This window comes from Agelaius phoeniceus, chromosome 2 (assembly GCF_051311805.1).
Source record: "Agelaius phoeniceus isolate bAgePho1 chromosome 2, bAgePho1.hap1, whole genome shotgun sequence".
NCBI classification, from domain to species: Eukaryota; Metazoa; Chordata; class Aves; order Passeriformes; family Icteridae; genus Agelaius; species Agelaius phoeniceus.
Genome location: NC_135266.1, coordinates 88,052,112 through 88,076,033, shown reverse-complemented (window position 1 = coordinate 88,076,033; position 23,922 = coordinate 88,052,112). Strand labels below are relative to the sequence as shown.

The following is a 23,922-nucleotide window of genomic DNA, read 5'->3' as shown; positions in this document are numbered from 1 at the left end:
TTCACAGTCTGAGGAGTGAAGAATTAAGGCAGTGGGTTGGTTGTGCTACTGAAAAAGAAGTTTGGCACTACCGTGCCATGCAGTCCTGCAGCTCACCACCCTGTCCCTCCCCTCTTGTTTCTACAGATGAACGCTCGGCAAGAGAATATGCTTTCCCCTGCAGTTCAGGTTAGTGCTAACAGGCTTCCAGCTGGGACAGGGCAGAGGACTGCTGGTAAGCAGGCAAAGCATCCCACCTCTGCTCTGCATTTTATCCTGTCATGTGATGTAGAGCCTTCTTGGAATGCAGGTTGAATTGGGATCTACTTACTGGTTGTGGGCACAGTTTCTAGCCCAGGTATTAATCTCATTGAGGCTTGAGCATACCCTGGGAGGTTAAAATGATCTCTTTTTATTTTATTTCCATGCAGTCCTCACAGCATCCTAAGTCTAAGTACAACAGGAAATGCCTATGTCAATGATAAAAAGATATTGCAACTCATCCTATAAGAGTCTCTTAGTCCACAGACACCTTCCTAAAAATTCATCAGGCACTTTTAATTTTCTTTCCTTTCTTTCTACAGATACCTCAAAGCAGGTTTCCTCCTAGTACGCTCTGACTCTGCAACCTGAGTTTTCTGCCTGCGTAGAGGGAAAACTTTATTGCTCCAGCTCTTCCCTTCCCTGCTGTGTTGGAAACACCCTATTTCCTTTGCCCTATGTTTCTATGTGAAAAGTGGCTTAATACACATTAGTTTGGAAGCGGGTGAAATAAAGTATGTGGAACCTGGAAAGAAGGCAGTGACTTGACAGTTGAAGATTTCAGTGCCTGAAAAAGAGAGAAACACTGTGCATGTTGTGGTTACATACTTTGCATTTGGTCACCATAGTGATTTAAATTTCTCTCATCCCCAAGTCCCATCTCTGAGCTCCCTTTTCAATTCAATTAACTCAATAGTTGATCTGCAACCAAACTCCATGAAAAAAAAAAACCAAACTCATTTTTAACCCTGATCTGGTTTACTACCTGATCCTCTGAGTCATTTTTCTGTCATCCTCTGAGTCATTTTTTACAACTGAAGAGTAGGAACAGGCAAGGGAATGCTAAGGAAGAAATACTTTACCAGTTCATTCAGACAGAAAAGAACTGTACAGCAGTCTTATGAAGGGAGAGCATGAAACCAAAATAACACTCACTACACATTCACTGCATATTTAGACTCTGACAACACCTAGTCCCATCCTGTCAAGACATTAACCCCAATGACTAATCCTTACCTGTGGCACTACTTAAAAAAGACAACAATCTGAGGAATTTCAGGATGCAGCACATGCAACAAGACAACAGAGTGTATGCAGATGGCCCAGAGGGAATTGCAGTGCCATTAGGGAGATAGCACTCATAAAAAGGGGGATACTGAATAAGAAAAAATGGGTACTAGTTTCACAGAACTGATTGCCAAAAGATAAATTACTACGACAGTCATACCAAAAATGTATTAAGGTATGAAGTAAGGTATGAAGTCAACAAGCCCAAGGGCAATGGAAAAGAAGTGAGCAAGATAAGCTGGGAATTTGGGAAGTGATGAGCCTCTAAACAGGAAGTACTTTGGGAGAAAAAAAAGGGAAAAAAGGAACATGAAGTGAAGCAGGTCGTGTGACAAGGATTGCTTGGGTTATCCCTGTGTAGTAGCCCTTTGCCGATAAACACGGCTTGCAAAAGGGCAGCAAATATTTTTTTGTTTTCTCTGACCATTCAGAACAATTGGTCCATAAAGTGAGCAGAACCAGCCCTTCCACATGGGGACAAAAGGAAAACAAAAGTCTCACAGCAGTGCTTAACAAGCATTTAGAGGAGGTAGAAAACCTGAGGAAGCAAGTGATACATTCTCTGGACAGCTGATGCAAAAAGCAGATAGGGTTGAGTTCAAGGAAGCAAAAATATGAAGGGACAAACCTCCAAGGATTGTTCCCCTAGCATTGTCCCTTCCCAAGACATGGTAGGAGTCAACAGAGACTGTTCGATGGTGCTCTGCAAAGGGAGCAAAGTGAGACCTGTTGCCTGTCCTGGTTGCCTTCTTGGCAAGTCTCTTCCTCTGGATATTTGGGCTGGACTGGAAGAGCTTTGGGATTAAAGCCCTCTGATCTGTTGAACCTCAAATAAGAATGTTGTAAATAAAACCTGAAGTCTGTAACCCAGCATGCTCACTGTGTCTGTGAGCCAGGCTCTCCCATCTCTAAATGGACATGTGCCAAGGATCTGCTTTACAGTTCATGGGATCAGATTGCCATGAAATTAGATCCTGATAGAAGCAGCCCACCAAGATTCCTCTGCTTCTGAAGATAGGATATCTTGGCACCTTGTACCTGTGTGGGGCAGATAAGTGAGAAAAACAAGTGTGTGAAATATGAATACAACAGACATTTCCAGGCTGTGGTTTCAAATCAGATAGATGTTATTCAGCTGCAGATGAGGGGTTGAGGAAGCTGGCAAACCAGAGAACTGAAAAAAAGCTGCTGTGTGGCAAGCTCCCATAAGATAGGAAATGTACAGCAGAAGTCCGTGAGCTCTTTGCCTCTTGAATTAAATATTAGGGAATGCAATAAGTGGCTAGTCTGTGCTGGATGGACAATCTGATGCTTGCTCAGTTCTGTGGCTGTTGAAAAGTGCTCTCTCTCCTTGGTGACATCCATAGGAAATACCTTCCAGGGCAAGAAAGGAACCCTTGTAATGTGTAAGCAAAGGTAGGGCTGGTGGCCAGGAGACTTAATTCCACCATCTCACTACAAGCAGCTGTGTGGATCTTGGTTGCCCAAGTAGTCTGGAGGTAACTGGAAATTTCCTGCAAAGTTTTGCTGCTTTAATCTGTGAAAAAAGAAGGTCCAGAAGAGCATAGTGCAGGCAGCAGCTAACAGGCATTCTGGTCACCAGCATCTCAGACAGCAAGGGATTTTTCTGCAAAGAGAAGCTTTTAAAAGGAGTGGGAAGTAGGCTGCTTGAAAGAAGGATGACTGTAAGCACACAAGATGGCCCTAAATGGATGCTGGCCTTGTTAGGGCACTATTATAAAAATAAATGGCATATTAAAAATCTGTACATGAAAAAAGTAGTCTGTACAATGACCAGTCCACTACAAGAGACAGGGTGTTCCTTCTGAAGTACCTGAAGGTGATGGTCTCACTTCCAGGCTGAAGTGAGTAAATGGGTGTGGGAAAGGGAAAGAAGACAAATCCAGTTACATAGACTACATGCCTGTTTATATGCCTATACTATAAGAATCTATAGTATGCAGGCACAGTATGCAGGCTCATGCTTATGCTATGTGCTGTTCATAGAGATGTTTATATGCTGTTTATATGCAGGCTCATGCTTATGCTATGTGCTGTTTATTCACCTGTGTATAAGGTTCATTTACTGCCACTGTGTTCCTGATAAACTGCAAAAAAACCCGTGAGCTCGGAAGGTGCACTTTTCCTGCAGGGCCACTGAGTGTCACCATCACTCCGTGCCTTGCTCTGCAAGATGCCGTTTCTCCGGGGAATAAATCTCCGTTTCTAAAACGGGCTGGAATGGAGGGAAAAAAAAAATCATCGGAATGAAAATGGGCTGCTTCTTCCTTTTCTCCGGAGCTCGGAAGAGCTGCACCTGAACCGTGAGCTATCTACGCAATGAATTCTGCCTTATGTGTAGGCAAAGCATTTGACGGGTTTCCAGCCAGACTCTCTAAACCATCTTACAATCTGCAGCATGATCCTCAGTGACAACAATTATGGGACTGAACAAGTGCTTTATCAGGAGACACTAAAAAGGCTGGGATCTCACCATTTGGGGAGCAGAATGAACAGAATAGATATCAGCCAGGTGCACTTGCTTTCCCTGCAACTATTAAGGACAGCTGAACCTGGTGGGCTGAAAGATCCAGTGGCTTCCTTTTTTCCTGGGTCAGTGGAGGTGAGTGAGAGCTTTCTTGTTTCACACCCCAGCAGTAGCAAGCAGAGTGGTGTGCAAGTCCACAAAAGACATGTACACATAGGTTAACTCTGACAGGAGACAATACTTCAGAGACACCCACATCAGCACAGTGTCACTGGCCTGATCCTGTTCCTAGCATTTTCATAAATGTCAGGTTTTTGGCCCTATAAACCTTTCATCCTACTTGCTGACTAACAGACCACAAAACAAAGAGCACAATAATACAGGAAACAATTAAAATAATTTATTAAAAATGTAATGCAGGCTCCCGTGATCAGATACCTTGTGCACACAAACATACTGATTGCATTTGACTGGCTTTGTTTATACCTACCTTCTCTCCATTTGATCCACCTTGATCCCTCCATTTCCCTGCCTGTGATTTTTATCCCAAGCATAGCAGTGCAGTTTTGAAAACCCTAAAATTCTCTTTATCAGTTCCAACATCCTCCCACAGCTGCTAACTACTCCCCCTCGTAAGTCCTAAAGCCTCTTTATTGCAGTATTTTCCCCTAGTCGTATTGCAGTAACTGCCCTTCGTTTGCATACATTCCAGAGTTTCCTCCTTTGAATCCACTTCAGTGGGTTTTGCAAGTGGGACAAATGGCTTAGTCGTTCATCCAGTTGTTGGGGCTTTTAGGCGTGGTTGATTCCCGGGGATTACTGTTTGCTGGGTTTCCTGCCTTGTCATTGTTTCTTTGTTCACTGTCTGACCTTTTGTTTTGAATAACCTTAAATATCTCCTTGAAAATCAGCCAGACAGTTTTCCATCTGAATTGGAAAAGAAACCCTCAGCATTTAGAGCAAGTATGTTTGGTAATAGCCTAAATGCCCTCCTGTACGGTGTGTTTTGCTGATTTTTAGCCAGCAGCAAATATTATTCTGTGATTCTAAGTAAATGGGAATTCACTGCAATTCATAATGGGAATTTTTTTCCTGTGAACTGATTGCCCAGCACTGTCATTACAGAGCCAGATGGAACATTCTTGCAACATGAAGCTCAAAGATGCCATTTGCAGGAGTGTTTATGGTGCTTATAGCTTCAGTGGTGCTTGAGCTTCTGCCCCTTGTACACGTAGATGGAACGTGACTCATTCTGTTTGTCTTTTGCTGCATCCCACTTGTCCTTGGTGCACGTGATGGCATTCTGAAGGGAAACTCACCAGCTCTCATCAAGATGAGTCACTGGTCTGACCCGATGGGCATTTATTTTCTTAGAAACAAATATGTTGATTGTAAAATCATAGAATGCTTTGGGTTGGAAGGGACACTAAAGATCATCTAGTTCCAAACCAACAGGACATGGACAGGGACACCATCCACTAGACTGGGTTGATCAAAGTTGTTTCTCACACATACAACCTGAACTCGAACACTTCCAGGAGTGGGGCATACACAGCTTCTCTTGGCAACCTGTGCCAGTGCCTCACCATCCTACAAGAAAGAATTTTTTCCTAATAATTAATCTAAACCTGCTCTTCTTCATTTTGGAGCCATTGCCCCTTGTCCTGTCACTGCATGCATACATACGTCCTCTCCACTTACCATCTAAAGATGACAACATTACAGTTAAAAATTCGTAAATTTGCCTTAATCAACCACTCATACCCTAAACCAGGCAACTGACAGGCAACAAACTGATGCTCTTTGAGAGTAATCAAGAGAAGCAAGGCCCAAGAGCCTGCACAGCACAGCTTCTCTTCTAAAAGCTGCCAGTGAGCTCTGGCACTGTGGTTTTTTTTATGTTCATGCAGGTTTCTACTGTGCACCTCTACGTGTGTACACATGTAGAAGGCAAAAAACTGCCTGCTGCATCCTGTTTGTTCATCAAAGCTTGTTGCAGGTACCAACACAAACAGTTTACAACCTACATTCTTCTCCCAGGCAGCTAGCAACAGGATGAGAGGACATAGTCTTTAGCTGCTGCGCCAGGGGAGGTGGAGGCTGGACACAGGAGGAATTTCTTCATAGAAAGGGCGATTCGACATTGGAATGGGCTGCACAGGAAGGCGGTGGAGTCACCATTCCTGGAGGTGTCTAAGGAAAGACTGGACATGGCACTCATGGTCTATTGACATGGTGGTGTTCGGTCACAGGCTGGACTCGATGATCTCAGAACCGAATTGATTCCGTACTACCTAAAACGACTAGCACTTAACAAGCTTGATCAGTCTCCAGAAGGACGGACGGTAAAGCGAGAGCCGGCAGAGGGGACACCCGCTCAGGCTGGCGCAGCACCAGGCTGTGACTCCCATCGGCGCCGTGACGCCTCGGTGCCAGCCCCGCAGGCACAGCAAGCAGCCGCGGGCGAGGAGCGGGGCCGGCTCGGGGCCGAGCCGGGCGCTGCTCCGCCGTTCCCGCCGCCGCCGCCGGGCTCGCTCCCGTCACCGGGGCAACGGGCAAGCGGCGCCCGGGGAAGGCACCACGTGCCCGGAAGCGCCTCGAGGGAGGAAGTGACGGAGCGCCGGGGGAGCCCCAGAGGCCGAGATTTAAAAAAAAAAAAAAAAAAAAAAAAAAAAAGAGGAGAAAAAAAACCCCGATAAAACCAACAAAAAAAATCGAAACAAGAAAAGCAAAAAAGGGATTAAAGAAGAGGGATACAGGGAGAGGGGCGGGCGGAGCGGGTGCGGGTCCCGCCCCTTCGGGGCCGCCCCGCCAGACCGCGGCCCCGCCGGAGCCGCCGCCAGGTCCCGCCCCCGGCCCCGCCCGCCCCGACACCGGAGCTGCCGCCCCGCCCCGCCCGCTCGGCCGGGCCCGGCTGCCCGCGCGCGGGGGGCGTGTCGGGCGCGGCGGTGGCGGTGGCGGTGCGGGGGCTGCGGTGCGGCGGCGGCAGCGCGGGTCCCGCGGGCGGGCGGGGGGCAGCGGAGCGGAGCGGGGCAGAGCCGCGGCGGCTGCAGGTGAGGCGGGGCCCGGGGCGCGGGCGGCCGCGGCGGGGAGAGTTCCCGGGGCCGGCGCGGGATGGAAGTTGACAGCGGCGGCGGAGCAGCCATTGTCTGCCCGGCCCGGCCCCGGGCAGCTCCCCCGGGCAGCCGCCGCCCGGCTTCGGGCATCCTGCGGCGCATTCCGCCTCCCGCCGCGGCGGGGCTGCGGGCACGGCACGGGCGGGCAGGGCGCCCGCACGCCGTGTCGGATGAACTTTGCTGCCGGAGTTGCCGGCGGCCTGGGTGGCTGCCGCCGCGCCGTCCCCTTCCATCCTCCCCTCCTTCCATCCTTCCTTGCCTCGCTCTCTCCCGCCGCCGGCCGGGCGAGGCGCCTGGCGGGGAAAGGCGGGCTGGGCACCGAGGGGTGGGGACCAGGTGGTGCCAGGGTCCTGCAGTGCTGGAGCGTCGCACCCACTGCTGCTTCCAGAGCATCCCAGAGCAGTCAGCTTGTCCCGGCGGTTCCACACCTCTGCTTGTGTGGCTTGGAAACTGTTGTAGAAACATATAGTAGCAGCAGCGAGTATGCTGTAGTACGGGGTGCTGGCTTTGCTCCTCCAAACCTGTGGTGTAAACCCGTGTAAATCTTACGTGTTTCCTAACTTAGTTTCTCAAGGATGAAGTGACAAAACCACTTAGGAAAGTTAGAAATTGTTATGCAGGCAGCAGTCATGTCCCGGGGGAATGGATGGGGTGAGCAAGTAAAACTTTTCAACCTCCTACCTAGTGCTTAAGGATTAGAGTATTGTTTGGCTTGACTTTTTTCTGCCCTTGTGCTTGAGAAGGGTCAAGAACTTGTAGATGGGCCACCTGTGGTGTTCTCGGTGTGTGCTGAGATCAGCAAGTGTGGGTTAGGCTTTGGAGTGGTCCATGTTCTCATGCTTGTACTGCTGCCTGAGCCAGTTTTCTCCCTTCTCCTTCCCGTCATTTTTGCTGCGTGGTCATTCGTGCCATGGTGCTAAAAAGCTTTTGTATCCTTCTGTGTCTGCCTTTTAGGGATGCAGTTCTAGCTATTGTTCAAAGGTTAATTTCCAGTAGTGGCGACGTTGTTAACTGTGTGTTGGTTTTCCTTTTTTGGTTTGTTTGTTTGGAAAATCCATGGTTTAATAATTTTTAGTAGGTTATCCATCTCACGGAGCAGCTAGCTGAGTCAAGTGATGTGATAGCCCAGTGATCACTAGGTTTTTGTGAGAGGAAAGTGCTTGGAGATGCAGTTGGAGGAGGGGACAGTGTGTAATTCTCCCGTTTTGTGTGGAAATTGCCTGTGTTTGGATCGGATTACACTAACATGGAGCTCCATCCTTAGATGAACTTGCTTGGGGAAATGCTGTGCCTTTTCACTTTTGTGTTTGAAAAGAGTTTTGCTGGATAACTCTCCTTGCTGTAAGTGACTTAAAATTCTTACTGCCCTTCTGCAAAGTGAGCAGATGCCTCTCCGTCCACGTCTCCAAAAGGCCTTCTGCCTACAGAGAGACCAAAATTTTTCTATGCCTCATGCCAGAGGTGTTTCAGTAAGATTCTCTTTATGCTAGGACCTAATTTTAAGATCTAGATCAATATGGAACTCTCAAAAATGCTGGAAATCTTAGGAATCGGTGGTGCTGCTTCCTGAGGAAACACAGATTGATTGGTGGAGCAGAGCACCATGGCAGAAGCCTGGCTTCTCCTGGTGAAGCTGTTGAGGGCAAGGGTATTTGCTGTAGCTAAGGTGAACATCTGTTACATCCTTTCCTCTCTCATGGGCACTTGTGGCATCACAAGTAAGGTAATTCAACTCTGTGATGTGGTAGAAAAGAGGGTTTTAGGGTACCTTTTCTGTAGCTGCCAAGTTGATCTAATGAGCGCCAGAAGCGAGGTGGAGGAGGAGTATCTGCATTGGGAAGTTGAGGTGGGCAAGGGAACATAAATTGTGTCCTGATGGCATCTGAGCTACTGGAGAACTTGATGCAATGTGTGTAGCTTCATGTGCCTTTTAGCCCCACTCAAAGTACTTTATTTATCCACCACAGTTTCATTCTTTCAAAAAGTCTGTATTCTTTCCCTTCTCAGTGTTTATTTTCAGGCTTCATTTAATTTTTCCTCTCTGGGGAAGATCTTTAAGGCAGTTGCTTCTTCAAGAGCTTTTATATTCTGGGTAGGTTTATTGACAGGCTGTTTCTAGCTGAAATAGAGTTGTGCCTGAAGACACTAGTGGCCAGTTAGGAGGAGGTGTGTCTCAGCTGAGGAGAAGGTGCTGAAGCAGTGCAGGAAGCCAGTTTTGCATCGGCAGGGAGATGCCTGGGTAGGGCTTGAGGGCAGAGGTGAAGATGTATTTGGAAGACCAGACTGGAGCAGCAGCACTCTGCTTGCCAGTTAAAGAATATTTCAGATTTTGAGCAGCAGAATTGAAGCAGCAGTTCCCTGATTTAGCCACCCATCCTCTGCAGAGTTAATGCTGTTGTCCTACTTTAAAGTCATCTGCTGCTCTTAGCACCATTTCAGAATTTAAAAAGTTATCTGGCTGAGAGTATTGTTGCGCCTCCTTTTCTGCTGCACAGGTCTGTTTGCTTATACACCAGGGAAATGTTTGGTGAAGTTTGTAAAGCGCAGAATGTGGATTTTAAAAGGGCTAGATAAAGGGCATGTGCTGCTGCTCTGGCTCCTGGAAGCTCATTTACAGGGGTCTCATTTAGAGACTTACCAGAAGTTTGGGTTTTTTTTAAATCTTGCATAGAGTTCTAAAAACTCAGGTTGGTTTTCTTTTTTTCCAATGGAATTCTTTTGTATAATCACTTTTCTCTCCTTTTTCTGACTCTAGCCCCTCCTGCTGCTACTCCCTGTGTAGCTCATGTTTCTTGCTGCAGGAAACTCCCTGATCATCTCAATGTGCTACTCTTCTGCCAAGCACTCTCTTCAGTCTCACTTCTCTTCCTCTTAGCTGATGAAAGCCTTCTCCAGTCCTTTCTCAGTCGTGCAATTCACTGCAACTCATCTTTCTGCTGCTGGAAGGTCTCCCTGGTTCTGCATGACCTCTTCAGCAGCTTTTGCCTCTCAAGTGTTGCCAGTGAACACTTTATCCACTCTGATTCTGACTCTGTTCCTCCTGAAAGGAACTTGCCACCACAGATACCAGATTCTAATCGAATATTCAAGTTAAGATGTGTTGGGAGCAACAAGTAGCTGGAAAGTTCATGCGATCAGAAGAAGAAAGAGTCAAGGGCTGGGGGCTAAACTGGGAGAAAGAGGGACTCTGTATCAGTAGGACATTGGAGCTGAGGGACTGGAGGAAGAGAGGATCAGAAATTGCCAAAGTGCATTGGAGGACTGGAAGCACAGTGCAATTTGCCTCAGTTTGCTAGTCTCTACTGTCAAGAGATCAGGTCTGTGACCAGAATTGTTTTAATGAGCTGCAGCTGCTTCTTCATTCCAGTACCTTTTTAAGAGTTCAGGATACTGTAGCTTGTAACTATAGCATGGCAATAAAAGTATGAAAATATGCACATTATGTTTCTGATGGTGGTAATAAAAGATTTAAACTGTGAGTAAGATTTCCAGGTGATTTTAGAATCCCAGCTTCCCTGGTCCCTATGATGTAGCTAAGATGGGCAGGGAGACTGGTATTGAGATATTCTAGTACAAAAGCTGTCTAATATAATGAAATACAGTTTGGTTCTTTCTGCAGCCTGACTTAGTTTCCAGTTCTTTCAATGTAGATCTGAAGTCCATCTCAGCCTGAGCTCCCGGGATCCTGTCGCCATGGAGACCGAAAGTGAGCAGAACTCCAACTCCACCAGCGGGAGCTCCAGTTCTGGAGGAAGCACCCGGCCTCAGATCTCGCAGATGTCTCTCTATGAGCGGCAGGCAGTACAGGTGAGACATCCCAGGGTGTGCTCTGGGATGGCAGTGCATCACTGGAAAGTGGTGGTGAGCCCTTTTGTGTTCCTCTGCATTGTTGTGTGTCAAGGTGGGCCTGTGCTTAGACAACTGTCATCTTTTCAGATTTAGAAATTCTTATACTAGATGTGATGTTTAGTTCTTGTAGCCTGAGGCTTCTTGTTTTATAGGTTACTCCTTCGGTGTCCAGCCTCCTAGATTTAATCTGTACTGTGATCCAGTAGATAGGTTTTAGCCTGCTGTTCTAGAGTATATCAGTTTGCCATCCCAGTTTCTCTACGCTCTCCATACACAAACTACACAGGAACATTTGTCTGCCTGTGTGAGCATGCACATCCCCAGATTCCTAAAGGTTATTAAAGTCTTGCTAAGTGTGATTCCCACTGTCCTGGAATACATCTGTGATTCAGTGTGTCACCAAATTTGTAACTGCACTATGGATTTGGTGATCTGGTGCCTACTTTTTCATGTGCTCTAGGGATGTTCTCATGGCTGGCTTAGTTTGTCATTGCTCTCTTCAATCACATTTCAATGGCATGCAGTTTTTGACAATTGGGTTTTCGTCTTTATCTAGGCTCTGCAGGCACTCCAGAGACAGCCCAATGCAGCCCAGTACTTCCATCAGTTCATGCTCCAGCAGCAGTTTAACAGTGCCCAACTTCACAGCCTGGCTGCTGTCCAGCAGGTGAGTTGCCAAGAGGCAGAAGGAGAGGAGTTGGATCATTCTCTGGGGAAGATCCAGAGGTTCTGTTTTTATACAGTGCCTTGTGCACCGAGTCATCCTGATCCCTGATGAGACAATGAGTACCTAAACACATTGTTCAGAGTTAATACAAACTGCCAGTCAACTGGAAGCCTGAAGCAAAGATTAATTTATTTTTTTGGCTACAGAGCAGGGGAAGATAAAATTTGACATCACCATCAAGGAACTTGCACTTCAGAGGCCTATTACCACCCCCTGCACCTTCTTTAACTAAAAGATGGGTGGTTAAATCAGCAGTGGATGCAGTAGTGCTTAAAAACTGTATTAAAGGGATCAGTGGGTAGTTGCTTCTCTGAGAATAAACATTTGTGTTTGCATGAGGTTTCAGGCAGCATTCTCTGAAATTTCTGTCTTGGAACTTAGTAGCCATGTTTTCTTTACCAGCAGGAGGGTAAACCAGTCCAACCAGGAGGATGTCTCTAGTTGAGACATACACAGATCAATATAAATCAATATATTTTATGATACATAAATGTTGAGTGGTTTTTTTTTTTTCTTTATCAACTTTGCTCACCTACTAGACTTAATCATCAGCTCAAAATGGATTGTGTGTGACATGAATACATTCTTTTTGTGTAACAATACCTCAGTAGCTGTACTCCTTGGCAGTCAGTCCAGGATGTAATTGTTCTCAAAATCCCTGACTGCAGTCTTGTACTATAGAAGAAATAGAATCCTCTTGTCAGTTTTGCACAAATCTTAGTTACAAAACTAACTAAACTCATGCAGGGGAATTCCCCTGGCATCAGAAGGGGGAAATAAGTCTATCAATATTTATATTCTTCCACAAACCATATGGTCTCTAATTTGAATTTTGTTACTTGGAGTGCTATCATTGCTTTGCTACTAAACTGTCTAATTAGCCCAACAAATTGCTAATATTGCAGGGAATGTCTGGGTGCTAACAGTGGATTCCAGCATTGGGGTGAGGGTTGCAGTGTGTACTAGGACAGGCTGGGCAAGAGTAGTGCATGTACCCATGGGTGGAAGGCCTGGAGGTCATACACTCTGAGGGTAAGGGACTAGGTGTTCTGACAGAGCCTAATAATTGGGCTGGATTGAAAGGGTTGTTCAGGCACTCATTTCTCTGCCAATCTCTCCTGCAGGCTACAATTGCAGCCAGTAGACAGGCCAGCTCCCCCAACACTAGCACCTCGCAACAGACTACCACAACCCAGGCTTCTGTAAGTAAAACTGCTCCCTCACACACATATCAGAGCCTCCCTCCCCCTCCCCACCTTGTTCTGTCTCCTACTTGTCTTTTAGGATGCACACAGCTTCTAAGAATCCTGGGAATCAACAAGATGCAGACAGCTTTGAGGATTTGGGGTGCTGTTGTTATTGGTGGGGCTTGAGGAAACCAGATGAGGTTTTTAGGTGGGAGAAGCCTCTTAGCTGAAAAGGTAGACATAGATCTCTGTTTGCTGAGGCTTTGGGGATACATTGTCATGGATTAAAAAAGGATCAGGACTTGTAAGAAGGAGGAGTCGTGAGCAGCTTTTGTCTTAGGCCGAGCAGTAGTTTGTTGAATGAGAGGATGTCTGGTTTTGTAGTGAGTTTTGAGGAGCTTGGATTTGCTCAGAGAGTAGATGAGTTGGTAGAGAAGGTTTTGTGGGTTTTTTACCTTTACTTGGGAGGCTGGAGAAAATGATGTATTTTTTTGGATCTCTTATTGCAGTTGCATGCTAACAGTGATTCTCAAGCTCAGCATACAAATGAGGTCAGTATCCAGGGTTCTGGCTAATATAGATTGTGTAGCCTGTAGGACAAGCCCTCTAAGACAAGAACTTTCTTCTTCTTGGTCCCCTGTGGGATACAGGAAAAAAATGTAAAATGTCCGTTCTGACTTTACCCCACTAAGCATATTTGTACTTATTGCTTTGCCTCCATCTCTTCATATGTGATTTGAAGCTTTTTTCTCTTCTAAGATCAACCTTGCCACCACGTCAGCTGCTCAGCTGATCAGTCGGTCGCAGAGCGTGAGCTCCCCGAGCGCCACCACGCTGACGCAGTCTGTGCTCCTCGGGAACACCACCTCACCTCCTCTCAACCAGTCACAGGCACAGATGTACCTTCGGGTAAGAGATGGGCATCAAATGTGTCCTGACCGTGAGCCCCACTTAGCAGCCTCTGCAGAGTTTCACTGCTTGGGATTACCAACACCTACAGACTAACCTTGCTTTAAGGCTGTTGCAGTATATTTTAAAATTGCATGGGGAAGGTCTCATCCCTGAAACCACAGGTTTGATTCTGGGCTCAGCCTTTGAGATAGATGAGCTGTGTATTGTGTGGCTCAGGTGAGAATATTAACAACGCTGTGTGCCTCTGCTCTGCAGATGTTAAAGGTTCCATAGCCCTTCTCACTAGAGTGTAAATGTGAAATACATGTCCTAGGCTTGAATGTAGCTCACAGAAATAAAGCTACTGTTCTGGTTCAATGCTGGAGCAGATACATGGTAAATTACTCTTCTTCTGCTTGCTGAGCTCAGGGATGTAAGTCAGAATTCAAGTAAGCCTAGACAAATAAATCAATGTGAACAAATGTCATCCTTTTAATTGCTTTGAAGTACAGCTAGGTAGAAAGCATTAGGCTTGACTGTGGAGTCAAGTCTGGGGTTTGGGTAGCTACTTTCTGTTTTCCAGTTGACTTCAGATACAGATTGTAATCCCCTACTTTTCAAGCAGCACTAATCTTGGATGTATGTTTTTTATCACTGTTGTTCAACCAGTTCTAGATAACGCAGCCTTGGGCAGTCTGTGGGAGTTAGCCGAGGCCTATGTTAGATAGAGGAGTGCTTGTTTCCATAAGGAAACTGTTCCCAGTTTCCTGCTTCAGAGGGTTATATTCAATGTTACAGTGCAGGGAGGGCTGGTGGTTTTGCAGTGAGTGACATTGCAGCCTAGTGTTCCTTTATGATCTGTTTGCTTGTGGGTTTTTAGTCTTCCTTTCTCTCTTCTACCTCTGTTCCTTGCACTGCACACCGCCTGATCCCAACAGCCGCAGCTGGGGAACCTGTTGCAGGTGAACCGGACCTTGGGCCGCAATGTGCCTCTCGCCTCCCAGCTCATCCTGATGCCCAATGGGGCTGTGGCTGCTGTCCAGCAGGAGGTACCACCCACTCAGTCTCCTGGGGTCCACGCAGACACAGACCAGGTCAGTGACCGTCCTCCCTTTCCCCTGCTTCTGCCACACCACACTCTGCTCTTTGTCTCAAGCTGTCCCTGTATAGCACATTGGAGCTGTTTTATCCCCAGCCCTTGTTCCTCTGCAGGCAGGAGATTTTTGCCACCATGTTTTCATGTTTGCTGTCTGTCTCCAGAGATGAAATTAGTTTCTGCTTAAAATTTCTGAGGTGAGCACAGGCTGGATCAATGCCATCTTCACAGTTTCTTGGCTGTGATTATGTGAAAAGAACTCTTGAGTTCTATGTACAGTTTTCAGTCACATTCCAATTAAGAGTCTTTGCCAGAGGTAGTATTCCTTCATCCAGTTGGTTCATTGTTGTAAAGATGCCAAAACGTTGTTGAAGCAATTTTTTTTAAGAAGAGTCAACTGTGATCTAATTTTGGAGATAACGTGGCATTTGGAGCGGAAGTAAATACAGAGGATGGCAGCACCAAAATGCAGAGTGATATTGGAAAGGGTGTGGGCCATGAGTAGATCCGTGGTCACAAAAATTGAAAATGAATGACTGGTCTTTAAGGGGTAACTCAGTGCTTCTAGAGCTGTGCTGAACTGCCCATGCCAGGGTATGGCAGGCAGATCTGAAGTCTGTCCCATGCCTTGGAGAAAAGACTGTGTCCCCAGATCCTGTTTACAAAGTACTATGGGATCTGTTATTTCCATCAGAGATTGGGCAGGAGAGAGTTCAGGATAATGTGCTTCCTGGGGAGGGCCGTGCTGAGCTCTGCCCTGCAGTGTTAGCAGCTCCTCACATGAGACCTGAGGCATGAACTCAGCCTGCATCCCCAGCAGTGTGTTGCTTACGTGTGCTCTGTCACACTCCCGGCAAGTACTGTGTATAAAGCATGTGGATTCTGTTTGGTGTGTGTGTCTCTAGGTGCAGAACTTGGCTGTGAGGAGCCAGCAGACCTCTGCCGCTAACGCCCAGCTCCAAGGCTCTGCTCAGAAGACGGCCCTGCCAGGCAGCTCCCAGGCTTCGGGCTTACCGCAGGCCGCCAGCACGGGCCAGAGCATGGCCGTGGCCCAGGCCTCCTCCAGCGGGGCAGGCCAGTCCCTCAACCTGAGCCAGGCAGCAGCGGGCAGCAATGGTGTCTCCGGGGGCGTGGTGGCCACCGGTGGGAGCCAGCCCTCAATGGCACTGAGCCAGAGCTCCTCAGCAGGTGCCACTGGCAGTTGCCAGAGGAAGGGCACTGGGGTGGTCCAGCCGCTGCCCGTGGCGGCTGCCCAGGCCGTGACTGTCAGCCAGGGCAGCCAGACAGAGACGGAGAACGCAGCTGCAAAGAAGGGTGACACAGACAGTGGTGGACAGCAAACGGTGGGCATGAACCTCACCAGGACAGCTACACCAGCACCCAGCCAGACGCTGATCAGCTCAGGTAAAAAACTCAGCTCTTTTTCTCTTCAAAATCATTGGGCCTTCACAAGAAGGACATTTGGAAGCCTGGTGGTAAAAGGTTTTCCAGCATGTCTCCCAGCTTCGGTCCTCCCAGAGACTTGTCTCAAGGGGTTATCCCTTTCTATTAGCACAAGAAGTTGATTTAATCCCTCATGTCCTCTGCAAGTAAGCTGTCAGTTATTTTGGAGTTTAATGTCTCAAAACAGTGCAGTGGCTGCCTTATTTTTGTTGTTGTTGTTCCCAGATGCACTGTTGCTAACTTTGGGTCTCTGTTTTTTCTTACTCTGTTTTTGTATAGCAACATATACGCAGATCCAGCCACACTCGCTGATCCAGCAGCAGCAGCAGATCCATCTGCAGAAGCAGGTGGTGATCCAGCAGCAGATAGCCATTCACCAGCAGCAGTTCCAGCACCGCCAGTCCCAGCTCCTCCACACAGCCACCCATCTCCAACTTGCTCAACAGCAGCAACAGCAGCAAGCAGCATCTCTGACCCAGCAGCAGCAGCAAGCTCAGCCTCCGCAGCAGCAGGCTCCCCCTCAAAACCAGCAGCAGGCACAGACCCTTGTTGTGCAACCTATGTTGCAGTCCCAGCCACCGCATTTACAGCTCCAGCAGGACAGTCCGTGCCAGCCAGCCACCAAGTCACCTGTTCCTATCCAGTCAAAATCTCTGGTCACCCCCATCAAACCCCCTCAGCTTGGGCCTGCCAAAATGTCAGCAACACAGCAGCCTCCTCCACACATCCCGGTGCAGGTGGTGGGCACTCGGCAGCAGGGCTCAGGCCAAGCCCAAGCACTGGGCTTGGCTCAGATTGCTGCAGCGGTGCCGACTTCGCGGGGAATGCCAGCTGTAGTCCAGCCTGTTTCCCAAACCCATGCTGCTTCCCCATCATCATCTTCAGCTCCAGCATCCTCACAGGAAGCTCCCCCTCTCACCACAGGGGTGAATTTGGCACAAGTTCAAGGCACAGCCCACATGGTGAAGAGCCCAGCTTCCTCTCCAGTTGTGGCTCAGATGCCAGCAGCATTCTACATGCAGTCTGTCCAGTTGCCAGTAAGTGATACCATTGAGAAGGAGAATAGCATATGGATTCTCTTTGTTCATTCCTAGGACACCAATCGCAGTCCAGGCCCAGGTCAGTGGGATGGGATGGGTAAGGGGTTTGGGGAAAGGGATGTGGAGACTTTTTTACCCTCAAAAACACTAATTCCAATCCAACCCCTGAGGTTACTGACTACAAGTGTTTCTCTTCCACATTATTATTCAAAGGCTTGCATGAAGTTAATAGGTGAGGCTCAGAGCCTGCCCCAGATGGGGTGGGTGTCCATATCACATACTGAGTATCCCATTTTACAGTGGGGTTTGGTTCACCTTGGCTGGCTGCTGGATGGCCACCAAGTTGCTGCTCCATCACTCTCCCTTCACAACATAACAGGAGGAGAAAAATACAGTGAAAAACTTGTGGGTTGAGATAAGGATGTGGAGATCACTTGCCAATGACCATCATGGACAAAACAAACTCAGTTTATGGAAATTATTTATTTTACTGCCAGTTTAGTGTAGGATAATTGGTAGTAAGAACAAATGCAAAAAATACCTCCCTCCTTCTTCACAGGCTCAGCTTCACTCCTGACTCTTCTACCTCCTCCTCCTGAAAGGTTCAGGAGGACAAGAAGTGGGATCTGTGGTCAGCTCATAAGGTTTTGTCTCTCCCTCATGCTTTTCCCTTGCTTTAGCATGGGGGAATCCCTCCGATGGGATACAGCCTTTCACAAAGGATATAGTCCTTCGTAAAATCCTTCTCCAGTGTGGGTCTTTCCCACAGGCTGCAGTTTTTCATTAACTGCTCCAGTGTGGATATTTCTGGGTTACAGATCTCTTGGTGTGTGGTACCACCCACTGACTATGCCTCAGAGGATCCCCTAGCAACAGGCTATGCAGAGGAAAACTCAAATTCCATAGGCCTTGTCCATGCTGTTGTGAATTGTCCATCTAGGGCCTACCTAAATCCCTGAGATAACAGCACTTTGCCAGCTCAGGTCATGGAATCATAAATAATTTGAGTTAAAAGAGCCCTAAAGATCATGTAATTCCAACACCCCTGTCTTGGGCAGGGACACCTTTCAGTGGACTAGGTTGCTCCATCCAGCCTTGCTTGAACACCTTTTTAGCCAGTTGCTGAGACTCTTTCTAAACTCTGTCTGCTTCTTCAGGAAGGTCTCGCAGGATTTGTCTTGATTTGTAGAGCAGGGGGTCAGTTCTGCTCCTGGTGAATGTGTGTTCCCTGCTCTTTCAACTCTTCATTGAAACTGATCTGATTTATCCAAATAACCTGTTTGGAAACTGCTGGGTGAATGCCATTCCATTTCTTCCTGCAGTAATGCTTTGAGGTTCACACAGTGTCTTGGTCTTTGCCAGTGTACAAACATGACTTGGGACATCAGATCCTAGTCTGTGGCAGTGAGTCTCCTCAAGCTTTGTTCCTTGTTAGGCAAATGCTCCAAAGTAGAGGTATGTACTGTGGGAGCTAGAGGCGTCTCCAGAAGAAACCAGGTTGGAAATCAAGTATGATGGAGCAGGATGCTTTGTTGTTTTTTCTTTCTGGTTTTTTTTTTTTGTTTGTTTGTTTTTTTTTTTTTTTTTTTTTTCTTTTTTGTTTGTTTGTTTAATCTGGCTTGTTCTTTGCTTTGGAGCAAAGAACTATCTGCTTACGTGTTCCTCTGTATTCATGCAGGGCAAATCTCAGACCTTGGCAGTAAAGCGCAAGGCAGAGTCAGAGGAAGAGAAGGAGGAGCCGGCCAGTGTCACCACACTCATGCCTGCCAGGTCCTCTCCTGTAACAGACAACCCCAAAACCATGGAGGAGAAGAGTGGCCTTGGAGGTGAGGCACAAAGGAGAGCTCTGCTTGTCTGTGCTAATGACCTGAAGTAGGTAGAGCGAAGTTAGCTCATGCCTGTGCTGTTAACTTTCCAGATAATTCTGATCCTGCTGCCATTGCAACCCCAAATGCCACATCAAGTGAAGGAATCTCAGCCACCCCCACCTCTGCTTCCACTCCAAACCTGGCATTGGTGTCACGTCAGATGGGAGACTCCAAACCTCCGCAAGCCATCGTCAAGCCCCAGATCCTCACACACATCATTGAAGGCTTTGTCATCCAGGAGGGAGCAGAGCCCTTTCCAGTAGGGATTTTTTTGTTGTGGGGGAAGGAGGTGTAGCACTTACTTGGGAGGGTGGTGGGCTTCCATCTTTGCATAGGAGTATCTTTCCCCATATTCCAATTCAGCATTTTTAGCCTGAGACACAGACAGTAAAGAGGAAGGGAAGGGAGGGCGGTGTCATGAATGAAGCAAGGCATTAAGAGGTGTCATTAAGGGGTTTGAAGGAGTAAAACAAGTGTTGCAGCAACTCTTACTCCAGTTGTCACCAAAGCAATAATTAATGCAGCAATTGTAAGGAGGCTCTCCTCTCTGTGAGGGAAAGATGCATTTTGAATAGGCAGTAAGTGAAGTTGAAGTAAAGAAGGGGAAATGGAGTTATGTGAAATTGGACATTATTCAAGGCAGATAGTGCTTGGGGACCTTTAAATGAACAACCAAGCCTGTGAGTCAGGAAGCAGTAATGACTTTTTTCAGCATCTCTCCTTCCCTATTAGATTCTTCTGAGTTGAATTTTGAGCTGCACATACCTTGGCAGAGGGTGGTGAACACAGGGAATCCTTTATTGGTGGGTCCAGCTCATTCTCTCCCTATCCAGGTGGGTTGTTCTCAGCTGCTGAAAGAATCTGAGAAACCACTGCAGGGAGAGGCTCCTTCTGGTCAGAATGAAAACCTGTCCAGCAATTCTCTGGGAGAGGACAGTGCTTCCATGGGTGAGTTTCAAGACCAGGAGGACTAGCTAGTGTTATAGAAAGTTACTGCTCTGTATTACTAGCTTAATGCATTATGGACTTGTATCTCTTCCTGCCAGCTCCTTAGAGACTTGACCTATGGAACTAGGGTCACACTTTTTTTGAGTGCCAAAAGACTGACAATGCTTTGTTTTTTTGTTGTTGTGAATATGATTTACACATCCTGTGTCAGTAGTAAGCAGGAGATTCTGAACTGTACCTGTCTTTAATGACTGTAAGCTGTGAACGATGTGTGGACCGAGCAGAGTAATGGAGATTTCCTCCACAGCCTTGTAGGATGTGAGGAATATGCTATTTTTTGTTTGTTCCATTAAGTGGTACTGACCAGGAGAAAAAACCTGCTCTGTTCCATATCCATATCCTAATTAGTGGAGCTTGTGCTTCTCTTTTCCCAGTTGCTTCCCAAGCTAACTACTTACTAGATTCAGTAGAAAACAGTGCTTGGCATCTCTCTGCTCAGAAGAAGAGCAGTGGAATGGGGAATCACTGGGTGTGTGATATGCTTCAGTTCAGATTACCAACTGGTGTGTTGCTCTGTATCTCACTAGAGCTTGACAAGAAGGCAAACTTGTTGAAGTGTGAATATTGTGGGAAGTATGCCCCAGCAAGCCAGTTCCGTGGCTCCAAGAGGTTTTGTTCCATGACCTGTGCTAAAAGGTAATAACAGCAAGATGTAATATTCCTTATCTGTGACTATACATTTGCTGGAACTGGGCATATGCCCCTTCTCCAAGTAGTGTACCACCTTTCAGTACATCTCATCCTCCTTCTGTGGCATGTACTGGCCACAGAGATCCTTTACCACTCTAAATTATTTTTAAATGCTTCTAGGTCTGGAGAGGTGGATGTGATGCTGGGTATAAACAGGATTTCTGGCTTGCTCAGAAAATGAACTGTGAAGGAGGAAATTCTGGGGCTGTAAAGAACCTCTCTTCAGAGAAATCTACATTTGACTGACTAAATAAATGCATACTGGTAGCTGTCTCATGCATTGGTACTAGACAAAGACACAAGGGAGCACTGGGGAAAAGTTAGACTAGTCATTGCTGCCTCTTGTTGATAGCAGAGTGCTTGTTATGGGTCTTTTTTCCCTTAGGGGAATTACTTAATTGACCCTTCAGATGTTAGATCAAGACTCTGGTGTCCAAATATTGCTTGTGTCAGAAGTCTGGACTGGTTCCTTCCAAGGGGAAGTCTTAGAAGGAGGAGGAACAGAACTTGATGGTAAAGAGGAGTCTTATCCCCATCTAGAGCAAGGAGAAGTAGTTGGTTTAGATAGTTGCTGCTTTCTAACTGCTGTTCTGCTTACTTGAGGTACAATGTCAGCTGCAGCCATCAGTTCCGGCTGCAGAGAAAGAAGATGAAGGAATTCCAGGAAGCCAACTATGCCCGTGTGCGCCGACGGGGACCACGGCGCAGCAGCTCCGAAATCGCTCGAACAAAGATCCAGGGCAAGCGCCACAGGGTAAGGACACACACCTGTCCAGGCAGGTCTGTGTAGGGTTTGTCCCTTCTGGCTGTACCACTTTGTCACAGTGGATGCAGTCATGCAGGATGTGCCGTGGGCATGCTGACACACTTGTTACAGAAGGCACAGGGAGCTGTTCCAATCCCTCATGGACTGCAGGAAGCATATTCACGTTCGTACTTGTTCTGTGCACTCTATGTTTGCTCTTGTGTGCATCTTGAAGGTCTCAGTGAGTGAGAGCTGCTGACAGCCTTGGCAGAAAACAATCCACTTTTCCCATTTGATCAGCAGTCTTTCACATGAATGACTTGAATTGGGCTATAGATGAATGGAATGAGCCTCAGTTCTGATGTGAGGAAGAGAGGGAGCTCTTGTGTCAGCTGCCCCTGTACCAACAGCCTGGGACGGTTGTTCCAGACTGTTGGGACAACTTCTGCTACTCCCAATGTCTTGTTTTGCAGCTTGTAATTGTGAATTTCTTACAAAACTCCTTTTATTTTCTTTCTTTCCTATGGGCTTGTAGGGCCAGGAAGACTCGAGCCGAGGCTCTGATAACTCCAGCTATGATGAAGCTTTGTCCCCTACATCTCCAGGACCCCTGTCAGTAAGGGCCAGTCATGGAGAGAGGGACCTGGCAAACTCTAATATGGCCCCCCCTACCCCAGATCTACATGGCATCAATCCAGTCTTCCTGTCGAGCAACCCTAGTCGTTGGAGTGTGGAGGAAGTGTACGAGTTCATTGCATCGTTGCAAGGTGAGGTTAAGATCCTCTCCTGCACTCCTGTGATCCCGTAAGCATGGGGAGTTGGGCTCAGTGGCGCCTACTGCTTTTGGACATGTTTCTGAAGTGGAGTACGTCATAGAGATGGATTCTCAACATTTATTTCTCAAGTAGCCTGTGTGCTCAAGGAGACTGTGGACTAGAGTGTGGAAAGGGGTTGGTTAGATTCCTAGCTTGCTTTTCTGTACCTGCCAGAGATGCAGGAGGAGTGAGGGGAGTGCCCAATGCACATGTGTTTCTCATTGCTTTCTTTTTTGGTTGCTTCACAGGGTGCCAAGAAATTGCTGAGGAATTTCGGTCACAGGAAATTGATGGTCAGGCCCTGTTGCTTCTGAAGGAGGAACATCTCATGAGTGCCATGAACATCAAGCTGGGACCAGCTCTCAAGATCTGTGCCAAGATCAATGTCCTCAAGGAGACCTAAGAACTCTGAAGCCAGAGGTCTCACTTTTGCTCTGACCCCAGGGCAGCTGCCAGTTTTGGAGCATCCTGCTGGGGTGGGGAAGAATGGGACAGTCCCCTGTGGTCTTGCATTCAAGAAGAATGAGAAGGAATTTAACTGATTGAAACTGCCATGCACAAGCCCATCTCTTGGTCTCTTAATGGTGCTACAAGGTTAAGGAAAACTGCCACCTGGGGCCTTTAAACAACTCTCCTTCTTCCTAATTTTGAATATGCCTCCCCTGTATACACCACATAACAATGTTAAGGGCATCTCTTTCTGTCCTAAAAGACTTCTCAAAGGGAACTGCCTTCAAGCCTTTCTGCCACAGCAGATATTAGCTTTGAATATCATTGCCAGAACTCAAGGCATAGGAAGAGCTGGCCCCACACGGACAGTGGGAGCACCTGTGCTTGGGGCTTTTGTGAAGGGGAACTAACAAATTGCAAGTGACAGAGGTGACAAGAATTTGAGCAAAAGGGGCTGCTGCTTTTTCACTTTTAAAAACACCTAGGCTGCTCATGAACTGGGTTTAATAGCCATTCCAGCATGCATACCAAACTTGAAGGCCTGTGGCAATAGGAGCTGTCTTGTCTTCACTCTGCATGTCTACAGGAGACAGTAAAGCTAAAGTGTTGTGGCAGCTATTCACTCCAGGTGCTCCTCTCAGAACAAGTCAGAGGATTTTTCCTGAGTACTTATGACAAATTGATAGGAAACTCAAAGGGGAGGGGATTGTTTTACATTAGGGAACGTTGCAGCACGAGGTTTGTCTTCCCATTGTGTTAGGGCATAATTTACAGATCCAAAGCAGCCTCCAGAAGCACCAAGGCTCTTCATGAAATGAGCTGGGGTTTTGTTTTGTGTGTTTTCTTACCAGTTTGTATTCTTTCCTTTTTGTGTCTGTCTTCGTTATCCTCAGGAGAGCTCAAAGGACAAAATTTAGGCTGACAGGATTGTACTGCTTGCCTCAGGCTTTTTTTTTTGTTTGTTTTTGTTGGGGTTTTTTTATGTTGTAAAACAAGTATTTCTGTTACAAGAAACCAAACACACACCCTAAAAGAACTGAATACTGGTCTTTTAATATGACTTCTCATTTCAAAAGAGTGGAATTCATGTTACAGGCTGATTTTCTCCTACTCATCCCCTCCAGGTTTGCTTAGGGGTTCTTTGGTTGTTTTATTTTTGTAAGGACCAAATGGTATTTTTTGTGGTATTCTGCAGTTTTGT

The 23,922-nt window shown here is 47.1% G+C and overlaps 2 protein-coding genes across 5 annotated transcripts in view; both read left to right on the top strand.

The window, feature by feature from the left end:
* Positions 1–589, top strand: part of LOC129132199 (alpha-2-macroglobulin-like protein 1) — a 28,221-nt gene extending 27,632 nt beyond the window's left edge. The window contains exons 36-37 of the mRNA XM_054651233.2: positions 127–168; positions 564–589. Of these exons, the coding sequence (XP_054507208.2) occupies positions 127–168; positions 564–589 (68 nt within the window). The remainder of the gene's footprint in view (positions 1–126; positions 169–563) is intronic.
* Positions 590–3,908: 3,319 nt separating this feature from the next.
* On the top strand, positions 3,909–23,653 carry PHC1 (polyhomeotic homolog 1). Of its 4 annotated transcripts, none has more exons than XM_077174123.1 (16): positions 3,909–3,931; positions 10,563–10,719; positions 11,318–11,428; positions 12,613–12,690; positions 13,185–13,226; positions 13,435–13,584; positions 14,505–14,660; positions 15,568–16,066; positions 16,385–17,142; positions 18,824–18,971; positions 19,064–19,272; positions 19,847–19,961; positions 20,549–20,657; positions 21,315–21,465; positions 21,992–22,223; positions 22,520–23,653. In XM_077174123.1, the coding sequence occupies exons 2-16, from the start codon at positions 10,606–10,608 to the stop codon at positions 22,672–22,674; spliced, it is 3,027 nt and encodes a 1,008-aa protein (XP_077030238.1). In that variant the 5' UTR covers positions 3,909–3,931; positions 10,563–10,605; the 3' UTR covers positions 22,675–23,653. The 4 variants fall into 4 exon arrangements, with proteins under 4 accessions (XP_077030238.1, XP_077030236.1, XP_077030239.1 ...); XM_077174121.1 differs by lacking the exon at positions 3,909–3,931 and adding an exon at positions 6,522–6,849; XM_077174122.1 differs by lacking the exon at positions 3,909–3,931 and adding an exon at positions 9,471–10,229.
* Positions 23,654–23,922: the final 269 nt, after the last annotated feature.

Coding starts and splice junctions, on each gene's coding strand:
- PHC1 (XM_077174123.1), top strand. CDS start 10,606: ATGGAGACCGAAAGTGAGCAGAACTCCAACTCCACCAGCGGGAGCTCC. Junction 13,585..14,504: donor AGGCACAGATGTACCTTCGG/GTAAGAGATGGG, acceptor TGATCCCAACAG/CCGCAGCTGGGGAACCTGTT. Junction 22,224..22,519: donor GTTCATTGCATCGTTGCAAG/GTGAGGTTAAGA, acceptor GTTGCTTCACAG/GGTGCCAAGAAATTGCTGAG.